General features: G+C 48.4%; 7 protein-coding genes across 7 annotated transcripts; 5 read left to right on the forward strand and 2 right to left on the reverse strand.

Moving 5' to 3' along the window:
- Nucleotides 1-1,646: 1,646 nt before the first annotated feature.
- On the forward strand, nt 1,647-2,915 carry MIND_00939900 (MYND-type domain-containing protein; the record flags this gene model as incomplete). Its single annotated transcript, XM_037366018.1, has 3 exons — nt 1,647-1,829; nt 1,882-2,618; nt 2,672-2,915. The coding sequence occupies 3 exons, from the start codon at nt 1,647-1,649 to the stop codon at nt 2,913-2,915; spliced, it is 1,164 nt and encodes a 387-aa protein (XP_037217430.1).
- A 1,355-nt stretch (nt 2,916-4,270) lies between these two features.
- On the reverse strand, nt 4,271-5,755 carry MIND_00940100 (ODC2-mitochondrial 2-oxodicarboxylate carrier; the record flags this gene model as incomplete). The annotated part of the gene is made up of 12 exons (XM_037366019.1): nt 5,671-5,755; nt 5,547-5,621; nt 5,482-5,501; nt 5,364-5,446; nt 5,297-5,316; nt 5,197-5,245; nt 5,048-5,150; nt 4,848-4,999; nt 4,729-4,798; nt 4,608-4,684; nt 4,338-4,552; nt 4,271-4,293 (listed from the first exon to the last, which is right to left on the reverse strand). Exons 1-12 carry the CDS (start codon nt 5,693-5,695, stop codon nt 4,271-4,273), a joined length of 912 nt encoding a protein of 303 aa, XP_037217431.1. The 5' UTR covers nt 5,696-5,755.
- A 1,523-nt stretch (nt 5,756-7,278) lies between these two features.
- Nucleotides 7,279-8,482, forward strand: MIND_00940200 (uncharacterized protein; the record flags this gene model as incomplete). Its single annotated transcript, XM_037366020.1, has 10 exons — nt 7,279-7,370; nt 7,424-7,522; nt 7,572-7,587; nt 7,640-7,714; nt 7,766-7,853; nt 7,903-8,012; nt 8,063-8,081; nt 8,132-8,218; nt 8,269-8,322; nt 8,376-8,482. 10 exons carry the CDS (start codon nt 7,279-7,281, stop codon nt 8,480-8,482), a joined length of 747 nt encoding a protein of 248 aa, XP_037217432.1.
- A 544-nt stretch (nt 8,483-9,026) lies between these two features.
- Nucleotides 9,027-10,277, forward strand: MIND_00940300 (uncharacterized protein; the record flags this gene model as incomplete). Its single annotated transcript, XM_037366021.1, has 5 exons — nt 9,027-9,164; nt 9,210-9,441; nt 9,494-9,554; nt 9,615-9,690; nt 9,738-10,277. 5 exons carry the CDS (start codon nt 9,027-9,029, stop codon nt 10,275-10,277), a joined length of 1,047 nt encoding a protein of 348 aa, XP_037217433.1.
- A 449-nt stretch (nt 10,278-10,726) lies between these two features.
- MIND_00940400 (HEME-HALOPEROXIDASE domain-containing protein) lies at nt 10,727-11,480 on the forward strand (the record flags this gene model as incomplete). The annotated part of the gene is made up of 2 exons (XM_037366022.1): nt 10,727-10,815; nt 10,868-11,480. 2 exons carry the CDS (start codon nt 10,727-10,729, stop codon nt 11,478-11,480), a joined length of 702 nt encoding a protein of 233 aa, XP_037217434.1.
- A 189-nt stretch (nt 11,481-11,669) lies between these two features.
- MIND_00940500 (uncharacterized protein) lies at nt 11,670-12,446 on the forward strand (the record flags this gene model as incomplete). The annotated part of the gene is made up of 3 exons (XM_037366023.1): nt 11,670-11,880; nt 11,936-12,297; nt 12,345-12,446. The coding sequence occupies exons 1-3, from the start codon at nt 11,688-11,690 to the stop codon at nt 12,444-12,446; spliced, it is 657 nt and encodes a 218-aa protein (XP_037217435.1). The 5' UTR covers nt 11,670-11,687.
- A 302-nt stretch (nt 12,447-12,748) lies between these two features.
- MIND_00940600 (uncharacterized protein) lies at nt 12,749-16,064 on the reverse strand (the record flags this gene model as incomplete). The annotated part of the gene is made up of 6 exons (XM_037366024.1): nt 12,749-14,719; nt 14,766-14,853; nt 14,903-14,973; nt 15,099-15,227; nt 15,281-15,417; nt 15,500-16,064. The coding sequence occupies 6 exons, from the start codon at nt 16,062-16,064 to the stop codon at nt 12,749-12,751; spliced, it is 2,961 nt and encodes a 986-aa protein (XP_037217436.1).
- Nucleotides 16,065-16,926: the final 862 nt, after the last annotated feature.

The raw sequence follows: 16,926 nt of genomic DNA on the forward strand, positions 1-16,926 counted from the left end.
TCAGACCCAACACTGACTTTAATGGGCCCTTTTGGTTCGACTTGAACCCGCCCGCCATACTTATGGCCCGACAATTCATCTGTTCTGTTCTGGGTACATGTTTCTCAAGAGAAGCCTGGCACAGCCCAACCTGAACCCTGACAGTCAGGGTCAAGGTCAGGATCAGGGTCAGGGTCAGGGTCAGGGTCTGAGTCAAGTTAAACAGACCCAGACCTGTACCTGTGCTCTATCATACAAGTGGTAAGCAGTGAACAGGAAGGGGAAATTCACAACAATATAGTGTTAATACTATTTGAGCCAGGCTAGCCCTAAACTAACAAAGCCAATATTTTGGGAGTATTTCACCTTTTGTGAGTCAACTATCATAAATTTTGAATAGGTTTGAACTGAACACTTACTCAATCAATGAAGCTCTACTACTATGTGCAATATGGAGTCATTTGGTTGACTTTGGATTTTGAAGTCAATTCAATAAACCTTGACTTGTAGTGAAAGTCTGTGGTTTTGTAATCAACCATATCAGGGTTGAAATCAAGTTTGTAGAATTTGGAAATACCTTTCTGACCATATCCAACTTTTGATGAACAGCCTAGAAACCATCAAGTAATTGGGTTAACAATCTAATAGTCAAAATGTATTTTGTAATAAAGTCTGTGGTTTTGTATACAATGAACTTTATGTTGAATACCAGTTTATAGGCCAATTGAACACCTTCCTGCTCATATATAACATGTTAGGAACGGATAAGAACTCATTAAGATATGACCCTACCACTGTTTTGAAAACTCAGGGTTGGGTCAGTAATTTGCATTTTCTGACTCAACCATTGACCTTGAAGCATAGGTCTAAACTGAATAGTAACATGTATTAAGGGTCCCTACAATCTGGTAACATTTATTAGAAAGTTTGTGTAAAGTTATTACAAAGTTGTTATCCCATTCATGCTAATTATGTATTTAAATATGTAGCTGGAGACTGAACTTGTAGGGTCTACCCGGAGATCAGACCCTTGGGGTTGACTTGAGGGTTAACTTGAGGGTTGACCCTCAAGTCACTGATATACATACAATATCTCTTACAATTTCTCCAATGTATATACTGACAGTTTTAATCACAATTTCTGGCATGAATAAATTTGAGATTTCAACAATGATTTCATTGTACTGTAAATCTACAGTTTCAGCAGTGGAGAAATGTAAATAGAAACAAAGAGAATCTATGTGCATTTCTCCACTGCTGATTTCCTTTGTATCATCTGTGCTGAAACTGTCAGTGAAATCCTTTGTTTCACTGTCAGTTTCGCCACATTTGATGTGCGTGATATCATGACCAAATATATGTGCACAGATATCAACCATTTCAGGCATAGTTTCAGTCCCATAGATAGTTTTCATCTCAGACTGCCTAAAACTAGTATATATTTGACTAAAATCATTCTCAGTTTCAAAAATGTATATTTTGGGCAAATCTCCATAGGTTGATTTGGTTCTAGATTCTACCAGAATCTAGCACAGTTTCTACTTCAAGGGATATTTTACCAAATCCGGTGTGCTCACCCTGACACAGTAAATCCCGTTCCCACTTCACACGCACGAGCTACCTTATCCCTTATCCAACACTCGAAGTTTTGTTGAATGACGAGCTCGATGTCAGAAAGCGTTCTATACATCCACCACCATGCCATCGGTAGAGACAGCAAAAAAATCTTCAAAGACACGGCCGTGTCAAAGAAAGATATACGAGAAAACAAAAAGAGAACGCATAACGCGTGTCAACAATGCCACCACCACGACGGAGAAGAGGGAGTAACTCTGCGGCAATGTTCACAAGTGTGTTTTTCTTTTGGATATGCTTATCTTTGAACTGTGGTAAGTATTGTAGTGTAAGGCCGTGTGGTATTGCTCCAAAGAAGTAAGCACCTGTAACTCCAGCCTCCCTGGTCTAAAAGCCTTTTTTCAAGTGCCAAAAGAGACATTGGTGACTCTTCGCGTCAAGGTAAAAGTAGACATACTCAATGGCTTTTTCGGTTTTGCAAGGCCAGAACACAAAAAACACTGCCAATTCTCAGAAGGCGAAGGCATCACGAAAATTGTTCAAAATTTCACTGCTAACGACGTGCTGAACGAATACCTCCAAGCAATCTTTATTCAAACGTTTCCTGCCCTGTTGGACTCGCCAACCCAGTGTCTTTCGACTGCATTCGTCGCGCGCGTCGACATTGGTTTCGAACCAGTTGATATTCCGGACTTTTTCAGAATTTTCAACCACGAGTTGGATGCGCCTGACCCTCGAAAGGCTCCTGTCCGGGGAATGCTCCAGTTGAATGGGTTTACAGCTCTTTGTTCAACCACTGGGTTTGGCCTCCGGCTGGAAGACCTTGCTCGCACGAGACGTATGGTGTGGGAGTCGGTACGAGAGGAAGGTGGCGCCGCTGACCCGTCCGAACCGGTGGCTATCGTCGAATTGGGAAGAGGCAACTTGGGACAACAGATAACTTTCGCATTGCCGATATCAAAAGCAGCTTCATACACCGTGCGCCAGGCGTCGCCCTGGAACGTTCAATCGGCCATTACGGGGCGAGTAACGCAAACGTCTTTCAGCATCGATAGTTGCCTTGAGTAAGTGACATGAAAAGTACGCCGAGGGTTGTCCCGATTCGACCCATCGGCAGGTTTATCAACTCGCACATTAGAGCAGACAAGCAAAACCGGTTTTCTTTGAGGACCAACCTGCTTCAGCAAGACGTTCAGGTGATTCATGACGCGTCCAACAATGATCCACCAAGTCGTGGGGCACAACTCCTACGTGCTCGGATGGCCAAAGAACGAATATTCAAACCTGTCGCAATGCCAGCCATCGCACGAAATGGCAAGATAGTGCCGATTTCTCCAGCTGGAAGGATGGCTATAGACTGAACTGAAATTGGTGGATTTGAGTCGTGACATATGTAGTTCATAAAGCCGTTGTCCAAGACCTTAAAGTGTATGTAAACAAGCCGATTCCGAGAAAATATGCCGCGTATATTGCTGCAGGGGGTTCACAAATGAGAAGCGTGTTGGACAAGCACCCACATAAACGATATCTTGGCATGCGCCGCACCTCGGCCCCAAGTTCGGGAACTCCCATGATGTTGCAGAAGATGTGTGCTGTAAGCGGAGGAAGGACAGAGTTTGAGCGGAGGAGAAGGAATGAGGCATGTGCACCGAAAATTGTCGTGTACGCAGTTTGGAAAACTGAGGAATGTCAAACCCAAGCCAGAGTTTGGGGGGAGATGCATACGCGTTGTCAGTGCTGCACGACGAAAAGCGGTTTTGGTGCTTCCAAACCGGCGGAAAACGTCGATTCCATGGTGAACATGGGCTTGAGGAGGAGTCAGAAAAGGATCATTCTCCAAATGGCACTCACCTAAACCAAACAACAATGGTGCAAATGTAATCATTTTCCAGTCGGCCGCCCCGTTCATCGTATATACTGCAAGGATGCAGGAGCGGAAGACGATCTCCTCTGTCAACGGAGCCTTGATCACGAATATCAGCGAGGATTCGGTGCCCAGTATCGTTTGCACTACTCACCCACACATAGTTTCGGAATCCTATCCAGGTAATCCAATTGCCTGAAACTTGCTGACGGGAACCTAAAATGCGGTCCAGAAATGCCGCATAAAGCGGTCCGATGAAAAGCAGTTGGGTTTGAAGGCATGGATAGACGCTCTGGGGGAGCGTGAAACCTAATGCGCGCAGAGTGGCTGCTGTCCATGGCCACTAAAAGAAAGACACTCATCCCGGAACGCACAATATCTTGCGAGAAGACATACCAATGGGGCAGCTGGAGAAGTCAGACGATGAATTACGAGACAGCTAGCAGTAGATACGACAGTGACGGCGGCCAGTCGCGAGCGAATAACATGTGCCTCATCCCGCGCTCCAGACTGAAACTTCCCAACGGCGTAGAGTGAGGTGACGTAGGAAGCTGAGAAGGAGAAAGCAAGCAGGTGGGCGACCATCGTGGGTAGTAAAGCGGGCGATGGGACATGTGCCGCCATTTGAAGACAATAGAACGTCTCCAAGGCGCGTCAGACGGACTGCGATCACATGCTTTGACACGGTCACGTCTTTGTGTTTCAAAACAAGCTCGTGCTCAGTCCATCTTGATTACAATCTCAACTTTGCAAGCAACTGTTTTACTCAAGGAAAGGATGGGCCAGACATTTTTATATTAGCATCGGGTCATCTCGAGGCTCGCATCACGTGTGCTCAAAGATGAAAACGCGTTACACATAGGGTGGACCAAGCACTGAGAAGTCAGTCGATTTCCTTCAAATAAGGGTCTTCGCTTACTTGTTCTGAACATGCCTAAAACCCCTTCTACCACCAAGAGTAAGACGCCACCTCCAGGCGCTAATCGAAGGACTTTGGGTACGAATCCCTTGTACAGCGCACTGGCACCCTCTTCACGGAAAATTGTGACTAGGGCGGGGTAAGTCCAATTGTATTTGGGTTTGACGCCAGGCGCCTTTGCAGCGCCTTGGATGCGGGATTTAACGACATCGAAGCTGAAATTGGAAGGTTTGAGTAAGCGGATGATAAAATAGCATGAAAATAACAAACGGAGTGTTCACTACAGTGCCCGCAAAACCGCCAATCGCGCCAGAAACAAAGTTGTTGAAGAGAGTGCCTTGAGGGGTCTATGCCATGTTCATGATTCAAACTTCAATGAAGAACCAGATACCTCAGGCTTGGGAAGCGTAGCTCGGACTTGGTATATGCAGCCAAAATATCCACCATTCCACCAGACATGCCTATGTGTAAAAATGTTCACTTTGAATTGGAACATGCAGGTGCACATACCGCCAAAAGGTGCTTTCCATTCCAGCGTAGAGACCTAACAGTCCATCCGTTGCAATTATATGTCGCACTACTGCCATAGGTCCGGCAAAGGTGCTCGTTTTGTCTTGTAGTTTGATTTTCACAAGTTCGAACGGGACAACGACAAAACTTTCCTGGAGACGTGTGAAAATGGATGGGCGTGAGTTGGGAGAAGTACAGACTGTTGCACCAGCACTGCAGCCAGTGAGAATTGAGAGATTAGGCGTCATCTTGGATTCGCCGGAGTATGCGAGATAGGTATTCCCCCAGAAATCGTTGGCGGCGCTATAATGCTTGTGTAAGATCTGACTCGCGTCTTGAGTTGGCGCACAATTTTACAGCCCGCTTCGGGGCCTCTAAAAGAAGCGGTGGAACGAGCCCTACCAGTTCATAGTTGGCACATGAGGAGGAGGACTCTTGGATAGACGTACCTCGATACAAGCGACCAAAACTAGAGGGAGAAATAAGGCGGTGGGATGAGGTCGTATAGAGTCATACCCCTCTTCTCGTATAATGGTACGAAAGCTCCCAACAAGACCTTGACTGGTTGTACCCGTCTCCAACTGCATCCTCGTTTTCACCTAGCGGTTGGTCATGGGTGTGTTGCATGGAGCACGCTGTAACTACGCACAACATCTATGGAGCAGTGAGAAAAGACTTTGTCCTAAGGAAACAACGTACCGAGAGGATAAAATGTTAAAATTTCGGAAATGCCTGCGATGGCGCCAGCAGCGAAGTTGGCAATGAATGGTAAAGCTGGCTCCGATTTACGTAAGAAGGGTATATGGCCGTGTAGCGACCATACGTTTTCTGTCTGCGGAGGCAGCCATTAGAATCACGTCGAGTTCTCTGGATGGCAGGCGGGAAAAGAGAAAATATAGCTCGGATGATCCTGTTGCGTTGTGACGCGCTGGATGTCACATTCTATTCTCTGCTGCAGATTCAGGTCTGACTGAACTTGGGTCTCGAAGAGACACTGTTCAATCCTCAAACCACAATTTTTCTGTCACCTCCTAGAATCGCATCCAGTGGCTCGTCTGTAAATCGGGACGAACAGTCTAAGCAAACATGATATCGGAACTCGAGTCTTGTTGCGCCGGGCTTCAGGCTGGAAAGCCCTCTTGTATGCTGGTAGTGTTAGTCTCTTCGATCAGCTTCCTCCGATACTAGTGCTCCACACGCAACCTCTCGGTTCAACACCTTCACTAGCGTGGAATTTGTTCTACATATTTGCCCCGGAGCGTCCGAGTCACTTGCTGTATCTCAGAATACTATCCAAAGCTGAGGACCGTGTATGTGTTGTATCTCGTCGCTGATGCTGCGGATATCTTCGCCGTTCATCAACCACTCGTTCAGATCCAACTCTATGTCTCCTCTGTTGGCATCTGAATCATGCGAGGATTCCGCCGAAAGATAACTTAAGATCATGGTCAGCGGAGCATGACTTACGAGTGTTAGGAGTCGGACTTGACTTGACCATCTGTGGATTTATACCACGATGTATCAAACGGTCCCTTTACGGCCAATTACCTGTGTTGGCATGTCCTTGGACTGGCGATGCCCTACATAAATCATTGTCTCCTGTTGGTGATCAAGTTCTCTGGAGTGAATATTCAAACGAACAAATAGACCGTCGTCGCATCGAGGTCACCTCGGTACATCGAGGTGACATTGTTGTTGCGGCCCTCGGAAAAATACGCTGATCATGAATTCCTCTCTGCAGGTGCATCAATGACGTTCACAAATTTGGTTATCTGAGATTACTAGTTCCGATCCCATTCAATCAACTTCCTCCAATGCCGCTTCTTTGAGACATGTGGAGGTGATAACTCACCCAACCTCAAAACAAACAACAATGGCTGGTTTGGAGTTTTGAATAATGTAGGAAGGTTTCACGTTGATCATCTTGGGGTCCCAGAGAGCGGACCGTAACCATTTTTTGCCCTCGGGCGATGCTATAGCTGACGCAGTGGAACGCAAATCATCGACCCACCCGATTTGGGTGAGGCTAACAACGACGATGTAACATCAAGGTCACACATGCTTCGACCTTGTTCTTCGAACAACGATGCAGCAACGGCCTTCGACCTCTAGGATACAGCAATTGATGACCCTCGCTCAACCCATTCAATCCCTTTGCACGGGGCTGTTGAGATGACTTCCTGCCGTATGGGCAGCAGCCAGCTATTTCAGGAATTGAACGCCGAGCCTGGCTACCAGTTCACCACCGAATATCGAAGGCTCCCAGTATCAAAACGACCACGCTCTGGAACAACACGAAAGAGATCGTGACCTAAGCGGCCGAGGTTTTGCATATGCTCAAAGCATCATGAGACTTTCGAGTGCGTCCGTTATAAGGGTCGGTAATGAGTGCTGAAAGGCAAGGCGGAATCTCGAGTTCACCCCCTACCCCATGATGAAGGCTATTTTCACTTCCCTCAGTCTTGTTGCGGCCGCATCTGCGCGCACCATCACTGTCTACAACGCTTGTCCATTCACTATCTGGTTGGTCGTCAGCTCATCCTTGTTTGCGCACAATTTCTGATTGTCCCACTCAGGCCAGCGCTTTTCACGTCGGCCGGAGGCCGTCCCTCTCAACCCACGGGATGGTCCGCCGGATCGTTCACCAAGGTCACCTTCTCGGTCCCCGATCAATGGTAGTTCGTTGAAATCTCGGCTTGTATGCTGCTGACACATTGATCACAGGAATGGTCGTATCTGGGTGCTTTCTGACTTTTGTGCCGCCAACCGCAGAATTCGCTAATCGGTATCAGGGTCGTCGCAACTGTAACTTCTCCTCCAACCCTGGACCCAACTCTTGCCTCGATGGTGGCTGCAACGGTGGTCTTGTACGTCGTTTTTATCGGATGCCTTGGTATAAACTCATGATGGCTCTATAGCTTTGCGACCCCAACACCGGCACCGGCGTTCCTCCCGCTAGTCTTGCCGAGTTCAACCTCAACGCTGGTGGTGTTGATTACTACGACGGTGTGCTGATATCATTTATCGTTATCGCATGCGGTTGACGGTTTGGCAGTCTCGCTCGTGGACGGTTACAATCTGCCCATGCGTATTGACAATACCGCCGGCTGCCCCGTTGGCTCTTGCGGTGTCGACCTTGGCCCTAATTGTCCATCCGAGTTGAAGGTCCGCTTTCTGACTTCTCCCACGCTCGTTGTTGCTCACCTTGTGAACAGGGCCCCTTTGATTCCACTGGTTTGTGGTATCACTGCACGTACATACAGTGATTGTGACCATAAGTGCAGGTTTCCCTGTTGGGTGCAAGTCTGCTTGTCTTGTTGATGCACAGAACGGCCGTGCTGGCGACTCGCCCAATTGCTGCAGCGGCAGTCGTATGTTCATCCCCCTTTCACTGCTCAGTCTAAGCTCACCGCATAAACAGACAACACCCCTGCCACTTGCCCAAGCTCCGGCGTTAGCCACTACGACTACTTCCGTGCGTTACTTCAGTTACGACAGCACGACCACAGTTTACTAGTGTTTATGCAGACAACAACTGCCCCACCGCTTATGCATACGCCTACGACGACAAGAACGCTCTCTTCACTTGCCCCGCATCCAAAGCCGCCACCTACACTGTTACCTTCTGTCCTTGAGACCTGGTAACGTTGAGTGGATGCTTTGCCTTGCACATCACCAACAGCAGAATCACTGAGGGCACTCATATAAATTAGCGCTTTTTCTGATCCTACAAGTTCTAAATATCATTGCGAAAATGTAAACAAATTGATTATTGCACCATCATACCGCAAGATGCCGCCCTGCCAGTCACGCCAGTCATGGTCCCTTCTCGTCACTCCCGGCATCTTCCCGAGCTCGTCAAACAAAATCCCACATCGAATGCTCAGAGCCCGCTCTTTCTGTCAACCATGAGTGGCACTAACCAGCCAATGTTCAGTGTTTCGAGTTCCGACCAGCACAGCAACACCTACGAACGCCATGATTTTGTCAACCGTAAACCGATGATCCAGTTTACCCTTCAGATTACGACTTCGTTCTTGTCCTCTAAATCTGTTTCTTGACCCTGAGTTCCATCATTCCTGAAATTAGCCCTCAGGCTGGCATGGTATGATTTTGACACGCTTATCTATCCACTGCGTGTCTTACGGTTACCAAATGGCAAATATGAACAGCTCAATCATGATAATGCCTCTGTCTCGTCACGGTGCCTTTCGGACGTCTTCTCTCGCTCCCCACATCTTCAAGTTCATTATGCTCGCTAAACTGGTTGTTCTCTTTGCTTCATTCATGAGGATATGTGGCTCTGTAACTCATACAGTAGGTAAATGTATTGTTTCCTTTCTGAAGCTAAGCCCGTTCCAGGTCACAGTCGGTGTTGAAGGAAGCTTCTTTAATCCTCCAACCATCTCTGCAAGCCTCGGTGATATTATCTACTTCATATTTGGTGGGGACTTCCACTCGGTCACGCAAAGCTCATTTGATTCCCCTTGTATCCGACTTCCTGGTGGCTTTGATAGTGGCTTCCAGGGCCGAGGCCCAACTTTCATTGAACCCACCCCAACATGGAGCATAACGATCACTAACATTTCTCAACGTACGTATCCTCCATATGTGTGATAAAAGACACTCATCCAACCTGTCTACAGCGATTTGGTTTTTCTGTGCGGCCAGCGTACCTACCTCGCATTGTGAATCCGGGATGGTTGGGTAAGTATACGTGTTACTTGAAGGTTCCCATGAAGTATGATACTTTTTTGTTGAACCTAGGGTCATCAACCCGCCTTCTATCGCTATGTACGAACAATTCGTTTCCGTGGCAAAGGCAGTGACCAGCACACCCAAGGTACGTCAAATTTAACTCAGCCTTTAGCTCTGTTTTACCAGTGATAGCCGACACCTACCTTTCTTCCTTCTGGCCAAGGCGCAATCGCCACCGCTCCTCCTATGCTATCTTCTCTACCTCTGAGCTCTTTCGCATCCTCTGCCTCCTTCAGGCCTATCAATCCCTCCTCGTCGACCACGGGAACTGACGCAACAGCGTCCTCAATAGCATCTGTTCACCGTAAACGGATTAACGTAGGCCTCATTGCGGGTTGCGCGACCACAGGCGGTCTTGTAATTCTCGGCCCTATTTCATTTATCTACTACTTCCTCACGCGTCGCAAGTTGAAGTCATACCATGACGATTTTCGAGAGGCAGAACATCCACAGCCCCAGATGGAATCCCGTTCCAATTCTGGTGTGGCGTCAGGTCCACCGGCGTCCTACCCCCCCATTGAAAAACGAGGTCACCCGCAGATCAAGCCTCTGAATTCTTTACGATCCCCGCGGCCGCTCCCCCGTCCTCCGGGAAGTGTATCTCTTTCGAGTGATATGGATTCGGGATTGCAAGTGACTAGCACTAGTGAGCTACTCCATACTCTGTTCTAGTCAGGTTTAACTTCGGGCTGACCTATTTTATATTTTAGACTTTCGGCCCATGAGTCCTGATTCGAGCCAATGGTATGACCATGATCCTTCTCAAGAGAGCGGCGAAGGCGGACATGGAAGTGTTGCCCCTCCCTATAGTAGTCATACATTGTGATTCGGTGGATCACTGCAGAGGAAACCAAAAATTTATCTGTTTTTATTCCACTGGAATATAACGACCCTGAAAAGAAAGAAAATATATTCCCTGCTGAAGGTCCCTACAAGGAAACACGCGGTCTCTGTACGCACGTGAATCTTCTGCGAGGGCAACACTACTGTAATTACTCAGGCTGTAGATTTCCAGAGCGAGCGATTGACATTTTCCATGATGATGATCGGTGATCATGACGAGCGATCCGTCAAAAGTGCTTGAGCTGACGTCATTCAATGCCCTGACTTTATTGCACAACATGTCCTCCTACTCGTTTTATCCCCCTTGTGTCAACGATGAACGCTCGCCCTGCCCTGGATTGAACACGCTTGCGAACCATGGCTACATGTGTGTGTGGTGTACTGGAATGGAGAGTTAACCGGTGCTCACTTTACGACAGAGCGCGCAACGGCAAAAGTGTCGCGTTCATACAGCTCTTCCTGGCAGTCAAGACCGTCTATAATCTCAGCATTCCGCTTTCACTTTTGCTCACGATGGTGGGGTTCATAACTTGCGCCGACTTCAAGGTGTCTCGGCCATACGACGGGAAGGTTGGTTGGCAGTGGCCCGTTTCGTGGACCCTTGATCTTGGAAACCTCGCAAAAGAAGGTGTCATGAGTTTGGCTCATGGCGCTTCGCTTGTTCACAGTTCTCCGATCTCGAGAGACGCGCCGGATGCGAAATTGTTATGGAATGTGCTGCAAGTGGCTGAAGTCGAAGGCGGCCTTTCCCTCCATTCGCTGGCCAAGATTCATGCCTCACGTATTCGAACACTTGGCCACAAACTCGACGGGTTTCACGCACAAGTCGCAGCAGGAGAGGTCGCTTTGGCGTGGTTGGTTATGCGTAATCCACAAACTGGATTGATTGAGGTGGATAAGTTGGAGTCGTGGTTCAAAGAGGAGAAGTTGCCGAGGGATTGGTGGAATGGGCGTCGCTCGCCTAAGACAATACTCTTACTTCAGGCCAGAGAGACGGCAGACAGGTTTCAAAGCATGGCCAAGATGGTTTAATCGCGTTACTTGTTGGATGGTAATAAGTCAATTGGAATATATTTAGCTTGAGTCTTTCATCAGACTTGGTAGCGTATAAGACACAGGCGAACTACATAAAAACATCGCACAGAAACTCATTCCCTTCTCAGTAAGTACAATCTAGCCCAATCCCTTATCGACCGTTGTCAGTGATCGTGTGATGTGAAATTCGCTTGCAGATCCCACATGACTGCCAGTGCTCATAAAAAGCAAGTTCTGAAGGATGCATCTCCCATCTTCACTACCTTCACAAGACTGCGTCTTTCTCCCTTTTCTTCTCTATTTTTCTGTTCTTCCTGCTCGACCAACTTGAAGTTCCCCATCATGCGTTTCCAATTTACGCTTGCCATCTTGATTGCGTCGGTATCCGCTCGCCCAAGTGCGTATTGCGTATTTTTCTTCTCATAACCCGTTTTTCTGAACTCGAAACTTAGTTCTTGTCGACCGGGGCATATTTGACAAAACCTCCGTAATCTCCTCTACGAAGCATATCAATGCACCCGTAGAGACCGTCATTGCAACCTTGCATGACTTTCCGACCATGATCAACCTCAACCCACTGGTCACCTCCTCTGTCCAAGACCCAGCTAACCCAAACAAGTTCACTATCACGGATAAACTACCACTATTTTTGGGTCTCAGCATTCCCACGACCTATGTTGCTACATTCAAGACGGTGGAAAATGGCATGGACACAGACAACAGCGCCCAAGCCGGTGTCTCGCTTCACAACGAGTGGAGGGCTGTAGCAAACAAGAATGGTGGTACCGATTTAACGGAAACTGATACCTTGACCGTACGCACCTGATCAGCTACAACTGCGGGTTTCTAACCTTTTTGCAGACCAACTTCCTTCTGTCGGGTATCGTGACCAAAGAGCTCACGGAATCGCACAACAAGCTGATGGATACACTTGCAGCCAAGCTGGAGGCTAAAAAGGCATAATAATTTGAACTCGCATTTACTGTCAACGTATTTCGTTTTATATAGTATAAAATCTGCACACTCCTTACATCTCCTAGCTCGTGATCAATGTGTTACTGTTTCATTAACTAGATAGTGTAGAGATAGTGAAAGTACTATAGACAAGGAATAAATATGCTCGATAGATACGTGAGAGGGAAAATAAGTTAGATGGGTTGGCGATACAGAAGAGGACGAAAGCAGGTAAGAACGTACATGACTGCGATTAAACCCTGAGGGTGAATTAGCAATAAAGAAAATCGAAAGCTATGTCTGATGGGAAGTCAGACTGTGTTGACATGTTGTGGGTGTTGGTAATAATCTGAAGCCGTTGATGGTGCATAAGCCTGCTCCATGACATATAACTTTTCAAACTGGGCCGGAACGGTTTGGGCATGAGGATGTTGTTGTTGAGGTGGCAAGTCTGTAGCATACATGCCAGGCGAAGTCGTGAATGGTTGTGGAGAACCAGTTCCGGTGAATGCTGCTGGTGATTCCGACCTATACATTGCGTATTGCCCTCCTTGTTGCCCATCTCCATCGAGTGTCATCATTTGCCGCATCTGATCACCCAATCCACTCCCGCTGTTGCCACTACCACTCAAATTTGAGTTGCGTGAATCAGACCGCCGCAAACCGTAATCTGGTGCCAGGGGCAGATGGTTGTTGAACGATGGGCTTGAGTGGGTGCTGCCTGCACGTGAGCCTGATGCAGAACCCGGGTAGGCGTATGGATGATATCCGCGGGACGGTGAAGCACCAACAACCCCAGGAAATTCACCGCTGTTGGATGTGAGCGGCCGACGTATAGGATCGCCGTTGCGAGCGAGGGAAGGAGTCATGCTTCTATGTCTTCGGACGGCACCTCCTCCACTGGACTCGACTATCATTCCAGGAGGGTATAACGAGCTGTGATCAAATGCTTGTTTGTGTGAAGGCGCAGAGACTGATGTCATATCGTACAAAGAGCCGCTGGATGACCCAGAAGAATGGCGGGCGAACTGGGTGGCTGGCGGAGGTGGGGAAGGAACACTCATAGTGCTATAGGCAGGGCTACCAGATTGGGATGATCGGAGGGTTGCCCATTGAGGATGATCATTCGTGCTTCTGGAACCGAAAGAAGCACTTGTCGCTGGTGCGGAACCTGGGTAAAACGCCGTTGGCTGGGGCATCATTAGACCTTCCTCGTCGCCGACAACTTCCCTGACATCGCCGGGAACCTCGACCTCGCACATTTGAACATCGTAGGCGTTCAATTGCCTAGCCCCCGCTCCAATGCCACCAACACCGCCAGCCATACCCATACCCATCCCGATCCCAGCAGAGCCACCATACATCTCAAGATTCATGCCAATGCCGCTGGTCTGATCATCATCACCAGCTAATTCATCGATTTCTTCTCCCCCACTTTCATCCTCACTGGTACCGCCACTGGCCCAGGCCTCGCCACTCCCTGCAGTCCCTTCCGCACGAACATGGGTTCGAACATGTTGATTCAAGTTGTCGCTTCTTGAGAACCGCTTGTTGCATCGCGGACACGCAAACGGTCGCTCCATCGTGTGGGTGCGAAGATGTCTCCTGAGGTGTTCCATGCGCTTGAAGAGTCGACCGCAAGAAAACAAGGGACATATGAATGCTTTGGTTTTCAGTTCGGTAGGATTGTAGGAGGATGCGGGGAATGACGCTGGAGCATAAGTTGTCGAGGTTGACTGTGTTTGGGCCTGAGCGGCTTGCTGAGCTACGACTTGTTGATTCGCAGCATATGCCTCGCGCATGGTATCCTCGTGGCTTTGTTGGATAGCAGCCAGTATGTTGGGATGTTGTAGCTGCTCAGCATGACGATTAGGGTAGACTCGGCCTGATCGCAATTCACCCCTCGCTTGCATCATAAACATATCTGCAGCACTTAATCCAGCCACACCGGCCATTGGGTCGTTTGACGTTCCAGGAACATATCTCCCCACAGATCTCCCTCGCCTTTCCTCTTCGTCCATCGCGAAGGCGGGACCAAGATTTGATGGCTTCGTTTTATTTTTCCGTCGTTGTTTATATGTTGGACTGCCTTCGAATAATGAAAACATGGCGAAGAACGGCGTGGAGCTTGCATTTACGCCGTCGTCGTCGCGTGAGCCGACAGAGGGGTTACGCGACCCTGCGGGCGACGGATCCTCATCGCGCCCACGATTGAGGACGAACTGCTCGTATAGCGACTTTTTATTATCGTAAGTGAAGGACAGCGCTGGTTCCCCTGTGATCTGTGGATAATGTGAGGATCTGGATGATGGCAACTTACGAGCCTACCTGAGTGGTGGGTTCCAATCCCATTTTCTCGCGTTTCAAATCGCGTTCCAATGCATCAAGGAACAGTCGATCGTGCGGCACTGAGAACCTGAAAATGGGTTTGCCTTAATAATGACAAAGAATCACAATGAGCGTACCAGTAGAATACTTTCTGCTTCTTCTGCGTGCGTATGCATTGGTATTTGAATAGAAGATCGAGAAACGGCGACTGAGAAAAACGTTAGCATCCAAGATGATATTGTTGCACTATCGGCCCTTGAGAAAAGGGGCAAACAGGGAAACTTCCAAGATACGCCGGGGATAAACACGATGGCAAGGTAAAGCAGAACGAACTTTAGGCTCTTCCAAACAAGCATCAGTCCCTGGCTTCAAATTCCTCAAGTCCGAAAAAACGCCTTCCTCGAACTTTTTCATGTTGCGTACTGGTCGAGAAAACGCCTGCTGCTTAGTTAGCACGCTTGACTAAGCAGGTGAATGTAACCACTTTCTTCAAAGCGGAATACTAGAGCGCGGACGATGTCGGTACCGGTGATGTGATAAAGCCCGTTCCATAATACGCACGATACGTACTCTTGAGATGGGAGGAGGAAGCGGTTAAGGGCAGGATGAGAAGTAGGAGTTATGGCGCTTGGATGGTGGCCCAGATGAGGACCTACCGAACTTGGTTAGGTATCCATTAGAACGAAGCAATCACAACCATGTCCGGCAAAAACGGAAATGATTGAAGGACTCACCGACGTCCATTTCGCCATCGACATCCCAGCGACTAGGTGCTGTAGCGAGAAAGAATTTAAGGCGGTCAAGAGTCTCAAGCCTTTCAGCCTCTTGTGGGGTTAAAGGCCTCGAAAGAGCCCCTGCCAAGGTACGGACTGTACCTCCATATGCGTCTGGATCGATGTGCTGAGGTGTTTGCTCCTCGGGGTCCGTTGTAAGAGGACCATTGGTCGTGATGAGGGTGTGGCTATTGCGCATGTTGTCCAAAGTTGCGGGGAGGGGTAAGCTCTGGTGGTGATGCGGATTGCCGAGAAAAGCGGCATGCTGGTGAGCATTGCCCGGTCTGGCGGTATGTTCGCCGCCTTCATCGGTCTCGACCCCCAATCCGGAATTGCTCGCCGATGGAGCAGAGGTTGAAAGTCCTAAGCTTGGGCGGGGAGAAGGGAGAGGGAGTGTATGTGAATGTGAATGTTGGTGGGCATGCATAGCAAGTGCGGTGTGTGGATAACCATAGCTCGGGTTCGCATTATGGCTACTACTTGACCCCGAAGCAAGTGAATCGGTGCTGCCGCTCGGAGTCGCCATGGCTGCGCCGTCCAAATGCAGAGATTATGCGTTCGTTGATATAGTTTTTCGTGAAGGAAACGAAGGATTGGGAGGACCAAGCTACGTCTTGAGCTTGTGGTAGCACTCTAGCCGACCTTGGAAATGAGGTAACACGAGTCACAATCGATCGAGATTCGAAGAAAATTCTGCACCGCCTTGACAGCTTCTACAGAAGGTACTCGTCCCAGACAGACATGCATGAATAGAGTTTACTAAGGCCAGATTGGACAAACTTTGGAGCACCTGCCCAGCCAGTATTTAGTAACAAAATACTTATCATGATATCAGGGCTTATAAATATATATAAATATTTATCTTATTACAAATCTAAAAGCCACAGTTGTCAGATCCCAAAGGACTGACACTTATCAAAATTAGCAAATACTGTCTTTCCTATATCTTCTTTGGTACTCAAATAGCTTAAATAAGTTGGTTTTCCCAAGTGTCTGCTATAGCCAAGATTCAGAAATATTACCTTGCAAATTCTTTGAGATTGTCAGGGGAACCCTGCTGTCTCCCTCAGACCATCTGAGCGCCTTCAAGGCATGTCAGACTGGTGCCCCCTCAGATGCTCTGACCTATCCCAACTATTGTCCATGGCCTCTTTTGTCCATACAATCACTGATCCGTCAAGACTCTCCTAATGATTACCTTGGGACAGAGCCTACGACACCGCTTATGTAAGGGCAACCCTGGAGACGATAACAAAAGCCTAGCAGGGGAGGATCCAAATGTCAGGGGAACCTCCCTTTCGGCCCCTCGGAGACGATTCCGATTCCGGCCCGACTCCGGCTCCGACTCCGGCGATCGCATCACCGCCTCCGTCAGGCGCATCGCCGCC

This window comes from Mycena indigotica, assembly GCF_014461135.1.
Source record: "Mycena indigotica strain 171206Taipei chromosome Unknown Mind.scaff0008, whole genome shotgun sequence".
Taxonomy (NCBI): Eukaryota; Fungi; Basidiomycota; class Agaricomycetes; order Agaricales; family Mycenaceae; genus Mycena; species Mycena indigotica.